This window comes from Xiphophorus maculatus, chromosome 20, assembly GCF_002775205.1.
Source record: "Xiphophorus maculatus strain JP 163 A chromosome 20, X_maculatus-5.0-male, whole genome shotgun sequence".
NCBI lineage: Eukaryota > Metazoa > Chordata > Actinopteri > Cyprinodontiformes > Poeciliidae > Xiphophorus > Xiphophorus maculatus.
The window spans coordinates 21876824-21889376 of record NC_036462.1 but is presented as its reverse complement, the minus strand read 5'-3'; the positions used below and the strand labels follow the sequence as shown (position 1 = coordinate 21889376).

General features: G+C 37.7%; 2 protein-coding genes across 3 annotated transcripts; both read right to left on the bottom strand.

Annotated features, from left to right (window-relative positions):
• Positions 1-505: 505 nt before the first annotated feature.
• On the bottom strand, positions 506-2731 carry rabif (RAB interacting factor). The gene is made up of 3 exons (XM_005804259.3): positions 2614-2731; positions 1903-2039; positions 506-979 (listed from the first exon to the last, which is right to left on the bottom strand). The coding sequence occupies exons 2-3, from the start codon at positions 2029-2031 to the stop codon at positions 731-733; spliced, it is 378 nt and encodes a 125-aa protein (XP_005804316.1). The 5' UTR covers positions 2032-2039; positions 2614-2731; the 3' UTR covers positions 506-730.
• Positions 2732-4355: 1624 nt separating this feature from the next.
• On the bottom strand, positions 4356-12286 carry adipor1 (adiponectin receptor 1). Of its 2 annotated transcripts, none has more exons than XM_005804257.3 (8): positions 12209-12286; positions 10491-10705; positions 10294-10407; positions 8265-8436; positions 7994-8180; positions 6815-7002; positions 6390-6583; positions 4356-6034 (listed from the first exon to the last, which is right to left on the bottom strand). In XM_005804257.3, exons 2-8 carry the CDS (start codon positions 10635-10637, stop codon positions 5906-5908), a joined length of 1131 nt encoding a protein of 376 aa, XP_005804314.1. In that variant the 5' UTR covers positions 10638-10705; positions 12209-12286; the 3' UTR covers positions 4356-5905. The 2 variants fall into 2 exon arrangements, with proteins under 2 accessions (XP_005804314.1, XP_023180622.1); XM_023324854.1 differs by lacking the exon at positions 12209-12286 and adding an exon at positions 12039-12167.
• Positions 12287-12553: the final 267 nt, after the last annotated feature.

Below are 12553 nucleotides of genomic sequence, written 5' to 3'. Positions count from 1 at the left end.
TACTGTAGCAAATAGTGGAAAGTGCCCATCGGTGATGGCATAGTTACTTTGAAAAAGTAGCTTTATTCAGATTACTGAAAACTCCTTGAAAAAGTAACTTAGATTACTGACTACATGATTTGGAAAGTAACCAAGTTTCATTAAAAGTAACTTTTTTAGTTACTTTCAGCAGCTGCCAACAACAACGCTCCACCTCCTGTGAAAATTACATTGATCTTTGCCAATACTTAATTGCAAGTTATTTTATAATTGTAACATCAACAATGTGTCTCCACTTATAAGGTTGAACTGAAGAGATTTTTTAATGGTTACAACAGTACAAAAAAATGTTAGTAATTTGTGTGATCCGCTATTGTCTGAAAAACTAAGGATTTTAAAGGTGGTTTTCAAGTACTAGAAAAAATAAAGAAAATAGAGAGTTTGAAGAATGAAAATATTTTTTAGAAAACAGTCTGCAGAATACACTGCAACTTCTTATTATAAGGTGCATGAAAGAAAATCAGAATCAACTTTCAATACTTTTATTATAATATTGGTGATTCTTATGAGAATGTTAAGAATGAATGTGGCACAATCTTCTTATTACAAACCGTTTACACATAGCCGTTTCTTTACACGTGTCAATGATGGATTGATTCAGGGTCAATTTATGGGGGGGGAAAATCCATAAAAGAATGCAAAGCAGGCCAAAACCTTCCTGAAGTCCATTAGGCTCACATCTGCACCAACATTATTCATGATTCACTCTGTCCAAAGCGATGTAAAATTTTTTCTTGTCATCCAAACAGTGCCATCCGATTGGTCCGATCTCACAATCTGCACAGATCAGATACTTGATCTTTCCCACGTCTTTTGTGAAGCCCACGTTCTCAAAGCTGAACATGTCGTCCACCAACCAGTGAGCCGTTAGAGTGTCACCGTCGACTGAGCCCTCGGTGTTGCTGAGGCTGCTCTTTTTCCGCATGGAGGGCAGGAACAGCTGATGTGAGAAGGAGAGAAAACAGGTGACAAGAAAAAAATGGCTTAAGAGCACAACAAGGTTTGTGGAGTATTTATTTATATCTAATCAGAACGGGATAAAGCTGGACGACACTTTGTGTTGTTCTTCCTGCTATGGGTTGCACAAAGATTGCTCTTGCTTCAGAAACTGGTAAAAGTCTTGATCCTTCTCTACAAAGGTCCAACTCCACACCTCAGTAGATCTCTCACACTGAAGTGACATTTAACATTTCCACTCTGAATAACTTTAAATTCTCCAGACCTATTACTAATGAGAGGCTCCAATTAAAAAAAAGAAGTTTTAATTCACTTAAACAAAAATTATTTATATTTGCTAAAAGCAAATGGGAAAAATAATATGCAAGATTTGTTTTGTATTGTCTTTAAAATCAAATGTTCACATACAGAATGACTACCATCTCTTTAAATAATAACGCTATGACTTTGGAGACCTATCAGAGGTCAAATAACACATTTGAAAAGAGAAGTTTGGTCTAATTTAACTTCTGACAGTGAAGAGGGAATGGTACCTCTATTTTTATTTGGTTCCAGGATTATTCTAAGCACTACAAAGGTAAATGTACACTTTTCCCCAACCCTATTAGGATTCAGTTTACTTTCAGAATATGTAGATGAAGGTCAAAGGGCTTCACTATTGTGTTGCTTCTATTATGTGAAATTGTATATGTGTTTCTATGAAATTAGATGCTGTAAACCTGCTGGAGATGTTTTTAAGGCATCACACACACTTATCCCCCCTACTTGTCCACATTACAGCTTGGAATATGGAAAGAAAAACTTTGCACTGTGGCTGCTGGTTTCTGAAAAGTCCCTAGTATGGCATCCGGTTTTTAAATTTTTTTTTTTTTTACATTAGTTAATTTTTTGCATCGGGAAACACACCTCGATTTCAGCAAACACAGCCATCCCAGGACACAACACCTTGGACCCGCACCGCTGACACAGGACAGATTTGATGTTCTTCCCGTCCTCAGACACCAGGTCGGATCGCTCAGTGCCTTCTTTGTCCATGTTGAATCCTAATGAGCAGTCAGGATGTTTACTACAGCGGCTCTTCAATCGGGGAATCACATTCAGTGTTTCCCAACCCTGGTCCTCAAGGCTCACTGCCCTGCATGTTTTAAGGTATTTTCTTGCTTCAGTCCAGCTGATTTCAATTGATGACTGATTAACCGGCGTTTGTTAAATCAGGCATATTAAAGCAGGGAAACATCTAAAACATGTAGGACAGTGAGCCTTGAGGACCAGGGTTGGGAAACACAAATGACCATTGATGTCTCAGCATTATACGGTTGATTCATTAGAGCCCTAACATTTAATCGGAACAAACCCTGAGCTCACAGGGCGATTGGACCCCGGAACTAGGGCTGTGGAGAGCGGAAGTATAAGTAAAAACGCTCAGTGTTTTATAAACATTTGTCAGGCTGCAAAACTATAATCTCAAATAAATGAGGAAATCAGGATGAGCCGCCTCTCAAATTAACGCTAAAATATGTATAAAAAAACACTGCATTACACCAAATGAAGAAATGACCCAGCGGCACGCTTTGAACATCATTCATGCGTATTTACATCGAACAATTTGAGACGTACCTGAGTTATGACGTTGAGACAGTAACTATTCAGAAAAACAATCGGCTAAGACAGTCAAATTAGCCATTGGAATGCTAGCTGATGTTACGGTGCAACCCTTAAATGCGTCCGAAGCGAGACAACCACCAGCGAGAAGGTACCGCATCCATTGATATGTTGACCACATCAACAAAGGGTTCTTCTTCTTTTTTACGGCGGTTGGCAAACAACTTTCAACAAAGGGTTGGTTGAAAGCGTTTCTTTTAATCTTAATGTGTTCAAATAAAGTAATTATATTTGTGAAATAAAATACTAATATTCCTGATTTCAGGCCCGGAAGAACAAAAAGGGAAACAGTGTTTTTTTTGTTTTGTTATTTATTGTGAAATTAATCTGAATTTTCTCCTATAAATAACTTATTAATTTTAAGTTATTTATATGAACCGTCTTTCTAATGTTAGTGAGGTTAATTACATCTTGGATTAAAAAAAAAGAACAGATTTCATTCTCAAATTTCCTGAATTTATTCCACATTTTACGTTATGTTTTTTTGTTTTTTTTACGAAACTTTTAACACCCAGAAGTTAATAACCATTTAAAAAATAATGGTTATTAAGTTATTTATTAAACTAAGTAAATAACATTCGTTTTAGTGATTTTGAAACCCAAATGATAACACGTGTTGTCATTTTTAACCATGTTTGCCTTTGTTTTTGGGAAGAATTGTTTCACATCTTTATGTCCTTAATATGTTAATAACGTGTTACAAAATAAAATTTAATGAAATAAAGTATGCATTTCAAATTTATTTAGTTAGTCTGATTTGTTGTTGGTTTAGCTTTATTTAGTAGAATACATTCAAATGAAAATGACATATCCTGCCTGTTAAGGATATGTTTATTTTGAGATTTTTAAAATAAAATAAAAAAAAAGGTAAAGCAGAGAAAAACACTGCTTAGCTCTAAATGTTTTATTGTTTCCACTATTTTAATTTCTTTTCCCACATTCAAACCTGTGAACCACTAAGAAATTCCATGTTTTCAAAGTGTATAACACAGTAAAAATGCTAAAAAGAAAGAAAATTATATTGTGTGGTGTTCTTTGCCTGCCATCTCTGCTTATTAAAAAATATATAATTTCTATCAAAAATTACAGGTGGCACAGTTGTTCAAATGTATTTTTAATACACGTTGAGTTGATCAGTTTCTTGGCAGCTATGTAATCTAAACTCCTATTTTCCTAGGGTATAAACAGGAGTTTATAACCCCCTTACATACATTAGTATGTAAGTGGCCCCAATGCTGGGCCCATATTTATCAACACAGACAGTGAGCAAGATGTAACAGATAGCAAAAAATGTCCAAAGTGGCATCTGAATCATGTTGTAGAGATGTTTTTTTTGTTTTTTTTCCCTGAGGCACAAAAAAGTTGATGGAAAGATTGATGGCGCTAAATACCGGAGAGTAGGGATGAAAACCTGCTAGAGGCTTCAAAAGACCTAAGACTCAGACAGAGGTACAACTTCAAGCAGGGGAAAAACCCAACAGACATGCAGACAGAGGTACAATGTTACAGAAGTCTGGACTTACACTGAGAATTTATAGAAAATGGTTTCTCCTGATGGTACAAGCAAAAAATATCCACTCAAAATATCCACTTTAATGTGAGGAGTTAGTAAAGAATTACAAATACTTTTGTATGCAGGTGTTACTGGCTACTTGTGTGTTTTAAAATGTACAGTGGGAAAATAAAACGACATCCTCTTACATATGGAAAAGAATTTATTACAATAATTTTCCAATATTACCATTAATAAATATTTAGATTTACATTTCAAAGAAATGTATGATTTTTATCACCTTCTACACAGAACATTACACAAAGTCAGGGATACTCATGTTTAGTCTTTGTAATAAAGCTTGAATAAGATCATCTAGAAAAAAGAGTCTTTAACAGCATTGTGTACAACCTATCAATGGAATTGCAACTTTAATAATGATTTGATTGTATACATGGTGAGGAAAAGGAGAAAGAAAAAAAAAAAACCCTAAATCCTGGATGATCCGTTGACCGTTAAGATAGGCCGTTTTATTTAAAAACATTTCCGTTGGCGTAAGGCACAGGAATACTCAAAAGTTTCTACCAATCATCCAGAACACATTTTTAAACCTCATTTAATGATTTACAGTCTTGAATTTAATCCTCTAACGTACGTAAGGTGCGCTAAATGTTTACACCTCTTTACATCTGAAATCAAGCAGTAAAGAAAAACCTCCAGTTGACTAAGATGGAGTTTGATCGCCGATTCAGATCCGTACATTGGTCGCAGCTCAAGAACTACCAACTAAGAGTTTATAATTGAAGCGTTATTCCTAATTGATCTGCGATGGGATGAAGACTTTGTCCCAATGTAACCTGATTTAGGTTTATTTTTGCACAGCAGCTACAAACAATTACAATTAGCTTCTCTGTTGCATTGAACGGTTTGAAAGTAATCCATTTTGGTTGTTTGCCAAAAGGAGGCAAAACATCCAAAGATGTTATCAGAAACTATGAATTCACCTGATTCCTCAATAAAGGTTGTACACGTTAAATTATTCTGCTCGGACATTAGAGACTCTTCTCATCTGGAGTGCCTGGAGAGCTGTTTCAAATTCGCCTTAAAACATTATAAAAACACTGGAGTTTTCTACTGAATGGGGTTTTAGAAATGTCACTGTTTTGCTTTTCCTTTATTGCTGAGAAGCCAAACATAGGTAATCAATATCAGTATTGAAAACAAACATCCGGTGACATTCAGACAGTTTCCCACTCCTTACGCAGTCGTGTCTGTTCTCTCCAGCCTCCACGCCGCTGTAAACCCTCCAACCATCCTAACCTGCATATGAGGGGAGATGACTTGAAGTCCAGGCCTTCTCCTTTAGCATAAATAATATTACTCTCTGAACCCTTTTGTGCAACTGTAACAGACCATGAAAAGGTTCAGGGTAACAGAGAGAACCTATGAAGAGGTTATCAGATTTGGTTAAAATCCCACTTTAATCCTAGTTGAAAACACTATCTGTAACACTTATCTGACAGTTATCATAGTAATAAGTAATGTCTGATCCCTCCATAGTACGTTGGCTAGTAAGTGCTACTTTACTGGAGCAAAAAAGCCAAAGCAGAAAGACCACTAAAACCCAAAGTAAGCAACCCAGAAGTACAGAAGGAGCAAGAAGAGACTATACTGATGTCCAGCAGCATTTTGCGTGTATGGGTGTGTGTTTGTGTGGGTGTAGCTGTAAAGAAAAGTAAGTCACAGTTGGGCCTTTCAGAGTAGAGAGTCATCTGTGCATCCTCCTTCGAGGCCGTAGCGAAACTCCTGCAGGTTGGAGACGCCGTAGAAATGAATAAACGCTGCCGCCACGACCAGGACATGAAAAATCTGATGAGAATGAAACTAAAAAAAGAAAGACGTGAGAAAAAAAAATTGGTTAGAAATGCTGGGAATCATCAGAAAATCTCAGTGCATCTCCACTTTTCTGTGTAATTTTTAATGATTACCTGTCTTTTTCAATATTAAAACTACACATACACACAATGAGATCAAATAAAAAGTAGCATTTGACCTACTTTTTATTCAGCAAAGTATAATTGAAACTACAAATATAAACCAAGAAAGCAAATTCATTCAGGTAAAAACTAAGTGCTTTCTTTAAATGTTACCTGGATAACTTTGCTTAAACCCTAGCTCTGTATCAGCAGCACATGTTCCTATGTGAACATTTGACAAATGTCTACAATTTGACACTTACCCAGATGTCACACTTTCCGGGGAAAAAACGTTCTGGGATTCTGGCCGCATACAGACCGGCACCAGTGATGTACATGGCGCCCATCAGATAAAACCAACCCATCTGTCCGACTGTGGTGGCCTTTACGAATCCTTCCTCGATGGTGAAGTGCATGGTGGGGACAATGCCACTAAGTCCAAGACCCATGAACACCCCTGAGCAAAACAAAGCAACATGTGCTAAATAATTTCAGACATTAAAGAAAAAAAGAATCAGCCATCTTTGACAACGTTTCCTATTATTCCCTCTGCAACCTTTGCAAGCACAAAATTCCACTTGTGAAAAAATGAAGTCAAAATAAAAGCATGTGTGCAATAAAACTAGAAGGAAGCCCAAGCAAAAAGCCTCAAGACACAACAGCGTGTTGAAAAAGACATTATCCTCACCTGCTCTTGTTGGCCTGTGACGAGGGGTAGCGAATCTGTCCCACTGGGCCACTATGATGGCAGCGATGCCAAGAACACAAACGATGGTGAGGTAGATAAGTCGAGGCTGAGGGGAACAATAGAAGGAGTAGTACAACCAGGGCACGAAGGAGCCCATGATCAGGAGGGCGATGCCCGAGTAGTCGAGCCTGGGGAGAGAAGGTGAGACAGTGATGATCGCAACGTCTCCAAACAAGACTCTAAACACTTTCTCACATCTCAGTTTATCAAACAAAACGGATAACTCTGTCTGGACCAAGCATGTGCAACTTAGATTTTTCTAACCAACACAAAGCAGGCAGAAAAGAAGAACAAGGAGGGGCAGTTTTGAACAGCTGGTCTGCAGGAGATTTGCTGTAATCCACACTTAATAATTCACTAAAAAGAGCAGATCGACTGTAAATGTGAGATGCTGCCATTTTTATGTTAACAAATCAAACATCTTCGCTGTGGTTTGCAGATATTCACTTACGCCAAACTCTGTCAAGGTTCCGCCGCAGCTTTTCAGTCATTTTATTTGGTTTCAGACTTGGTACTCTGCTCGTGATCAGCGTCTTGTTGCGTGACCCACTTTGGGTCTAGCTGGAGCATGCAGACAGATGGCCTCACATTTAAGCACCGCTGTGCATCACAGTTGGTGTGAGGTATTTGTTCTGATACGCTGTGTTTGGCTTTCTCCAGATGTGATGCAGTGAATTTGCAGGAACGTTTTGGATGTTTGAGATGCACCGTTAGAAAACTTAAGCGATGCAGCCATGTTTCTATTAGAGGACAGAGTTTTATTAAGGTAAACCTTCTTAACCTGCCGGCGTTTTTCAAATGATCTTATACATAAAAATGTCCCATTTACGTAATCTGATGTAAATTTAATGCAAAATGTAGCTTTTCTTTTCTCCCCCCAACAAGTACAGAGAAGTCAAAGAAAATTTCAAATTTTTTCATATAACCTTATTGGGATTGTTTGACCAACACAAAGTCATGCATAATTATAATGTGTATAGTTTTCCATCTTTTATCTTATAAAAATGTATTCTTGATGCTACAAAGTAAATTACAGAGCAATGCATTTAAACAGTCTATCTGTGTGCAATTTTATTTATTATTTTCTGGCCTTTGTGTTAGTTTGTTCTACATCCTTACTTGGAGAATGTGCGAGAGACTTTTTCCGAGTGGCAGTAGACAGTATGAAAAAGCCAGGAGAAGCTGAGGCACAGGACTGCTCCCAGGAAGAACATCCCAAACACAACCTTCTCCTGCAGAGGTGCCATAAAATACATGTTGGGGCGCAACATGGTTAAAGTGCCCAGACAAACGAATAAGATCCACCCTGAGGAAGGAAAGAAATCTTTAGGATCTTCATAAAGTTCAGCATCAAAAACATGAGAAACTGTGTAGGAGTTTTCATGCTCACCTAACAGATGAGTCCAGATGTTTCCCGTCTCAGTGTGAATTCTGAAGATACTTCCGAAACAGGCCCTGAACGAAGGCATCGGAGGTCGATGTCCATGCAGCAGGTAATCGTTGTCCTTCAGCCAGTCGGGCAAGACATGAAAAGGAATGACCCTCCAGCGACCTTCCCACACCTGAAGCGCAGCAAGAATGTTTACCTGAGCATAAAGGACTAGACCACATGTGAAGACAGGCTTCCTCTGCAGGAATCTGGCCGTTTTTCTGGGTCAGTTTATTTTTCCCCCTAATCTTTTCCAAACCAGAAACCTGGACCAGATGTTTATTTTTATGAATGTCACAATGTTTTACAGTCTTTCAACATGTTGAATCCAGCAAAAATTGTTCAAATCTTTATTAAAAAAAAAAAAAAAAAGATTTCAGCTTTCAGCATCTCAATAGAGAAAGAGAGAGAGAGCAACATTCTCATCACATCCTTTTAACTAGTAAAGTTGGGATGTTTTACTGTATTTACGTTCAAAGATTTAAGTTGATGATTAGTTTTAGCTGCTGTGTTTTTATTGTTCCTCAAAATACATCCTGCAAATTTTAATTATTAAAGCTCTGTGGATTTTTACAAACATTTTCTGAAATAGAAGAAGTTTTAATTCAGTTCCAGAGTTTAACTGAGTTAAAAACTCTAAAAACGTAGAATATGTTTTTAGATAGCATGTATTAATCCTGATCAGAGTGGTCCTCTCCATTCCTTCCTCCTGCAAAACGTTCTTTTAATTCAATGTCCACTTTAGCCATAAATTAGGACGTCAACATTGCTGTTTTCTACCTTTTGTTTCTCTTTCCACAGTTTATATTCACACATATCCAGTGTCAAAAGATGTGCAAAGTTTCCTGACTTACGGACAAACAAAAATCACATGTACAGAGCTTTTCTAAACTGTCTCTGAAAAATATTTCAACCTCTCTTATAAAACAAACCATTTCATAATGTTTTCTGATCAGCATCGTCGTGTAAACAGACAAAGAAATGTCACGACTTACAGTATTTAGTCAGTTGAAACCAAAAATAGTTTACAAAAAGTTGGTCAACAATTATGTGCTTGTCAAGTAACTGAGGTAATTTGATCCAGCAGCTGCAATGGCCATGCAGGTTTGACAGAATGAAGATAAACTAGTTTGCAGTCTTTATCTCATGTGAGAGTGAGAGCAGGCAACATTTACTGTAACTCCAGACCATCAATTTACTGTAAAATGGCATTAGAAAGTGATTCCACTACAGGATGTGAAAGCATTGACGTGAAGCCAACTAGTGGGTGAGCCGACCAAAATGAACATGGGATCATGTAGCGGTTTTAAAATGGGGCCAGGCCGTCCTGAGGGCACCCAGACTGCAGCTTTAGAGGGAGGGCCAGTGACGACGAGGGGGAAACTGGAACAGGCTGAAACTAATTTGATTTACAAAGGCCAAATTTACAAGATGGGGCTTAATTCCAGCCAACCGCCCCAAAAAACACATTACTACTTATTTTGAATTTGGGCGGCTGTCACACTCATCGTCAGCTTGCCATGCATGTTGAAATGTCTAACAGCTAACATAGTCTGCAGTAACAATGGAGCATTATTTCTTTATGTGCCACTACATCGTAAGGCAGGTATGTTAAAACATGAAGGAAACCTTAGTCTGTGACTAAAAAGATGTTTCGATGTTTGAAAGAGTATTATTTCTTTTTGTCTGAAGCCTCATCAATAATTCATTAATTTTACTAAGATTGTGAGCAGCTCACTTCAACATGTGCCACAAACTTCACAAGCTAAAGCAAACTGATATCAGGCTACATGACATTTACTGATTAAAAAAAAAAGGTATATATGAATTAGTCAGTATATATCTACATATAATTTTTATGCTAAAAAGCCCTGAGCGGTAAAAACATCTGAATAACCTAATCGATAACAACATTATTCTTCTACAGCCATTTCCTTTGGCCTTTAATCCACCTACACATCCCATTTATCCACTTGAATCAATTTGTTACCTTGTGCACAAACTCCTCCATTTTCTCCATGGCATGATGAGCCTGAAGAGGTAAAGTCAAAACCTCGCCCACCTCATCATCCTCTTCTTCCTCATCAGCAAGCATTGCTGCTCCCTTCAAACAGACGATTGTTCATGAGACACAGAAAGTAAACTTTTCTCTGGTCCTCAAAGGAAAAACCCCCAAAATATTCCTACCTCTGGATGCACGCCTTTACATGGCCCCTGCAGCCCCCCTCCCTCCTCCAGCAGCGGCCCGAGCTCCATCAGCTCAACATCTGGGACGCTGCAGTCCTCAGAGATCCGGCAGTCTGCATCACTGGCAGACCCGTTTCGGACTGACATAGGGAGACTGCCTGATGACCTTATCAGAGTTCTGTTTTCTGCTTCAGTCGGGACAAGGAAACTTCCTCCTGTAAACCCAGAATGACAGCGGTTAATGTGCTACACTGGCCTGTTATTTTAACACATCAAAGAAAAATACTACTAGTTCAAAGTACGTAGTTACATTTATACCAAAGGATAAATATAACTGCACCCTAACCTTTGCAAGTTAGTATTTGCATCTTGGTGAAAATGTCTAATTTAAGGAGCTTTATGACAGAGAATTATCGTCAACTATAAAAGTCGGTTCATAGGACATTTTTTTTCTGTTTCATAATGCAAAAACTTTAAAAGAACATCAGGGACTTAAATTGTATGACAATATTGTGTTGTATTTAACGTAAACACTACTTTCTACTGAATATAAAGCCTGCTATCCCCATCTTAAAACCTGCAGCACATTTTTTAAAATTTTCTTACATATAATAGTGCAAAGAAGAAAAAGAAAAATCAGAAATTGGGAGTCGGAAGGTCAGTTTTTAAAGAAAACCAATATCAGTCAAGAAAAGCCTGTTCAGTTCATTGTTAGTAAAACTTACATGCACACACAAAATCCTTTCAACGTGACACACAAGCATCATAAAACAAATTGTAAAAGGACGAAATCAGCTGTAATAAATACACATTTCTCCTCCCTTCTGTTTTTTTTATATGTATTTACTGTGATTTCAAAACTCTGTGATTCATTAGTTAACCAGGTATTGTACATACATAATGGAAAAAATGCAAGTTCAGTCAAACGCGTTAAACAGTTTAAGATAACTAATCCAAGTCAGACCACAGATTCATACAGCACTCTCTTTAAATCAAGCTGATCTAGATCAACTAACAAAAGGATTTTAATCAATACCGGATCCAACCCACCAAATGTTCAAATCACAGGAGATTTCAATCAGCAAGAAAAGAAACTTGGCTTCTAATTTTCCCCTTTGCTTTATATTTTTACTTAGCAATAATACCCTTTTTTGTTGTTTTTACAGTGTAGTGTGGATTATTGTTCACTATTTCCCAAAGGCTACTTAACCCGACAGGATTGTTCTATATTATTATATTATGATAATGATTTCTGAGGTGATGCTAGGTCTAATAAAGAGGACTAAACCTTCATCAAAGTTAGTGTTAGGACTGGAGGCAAGCGGCTTCCCGACGGATGTTGAATAACATCACAAAGCGTCTGACGGAACATGGAGAACAAAATGTAAACAACCCTAAAATACAAACGAAGTCCACCAAATGTGGGAATAATGAACGATTTGTAGCTTATAATAAAAATATACAGAGTTAGTATATGCTGACAGCAGGTTAGGTGGATAAATCATCTAGTTTTTAACAACCTGATAAATATCTGGTTGCTAACGTTACCTGTTAGCTAACCGAGCTCCACCAGCCGAACAGGAAATTGATTCTTTTTCAACGCACTTGCTGCCAGAAATACAGCGACCCAAACACAACGGCAGCAGGCCGCAGGCTTAATTAAACACTCAGCGGGGTTAACACTGTCAACAAATATTAATTAAATGTCCCGAAGTTACCTGACGAGGAAGACTCCTAACCAGGAAGGTAAATTATTTATGGTTGTGCGAAACAAAAGCCACTTCCGGAAGTTGAAGTCTCTCAGCCAAGCTAGATCCTGTTCTGTTCTTCCAAAGTAAAAGCCAAAATCAAAGTCGTTTATTTACGGCACTGGAAAAAACATTGGAAGTTTTATTGAGAAAGATGTCCAGCTAGTTTATTTTGTGAGAGAAATGACGCAATAAAATGACACAAGATAAAACTGAATCACATCCGAAAACCGTTCAACATTAACGATCTTTTGCATTTCTCCTGTTGGGGCGAAGCGCAGTGTGTCTGCATGCACATGACCAAAACTATTCATA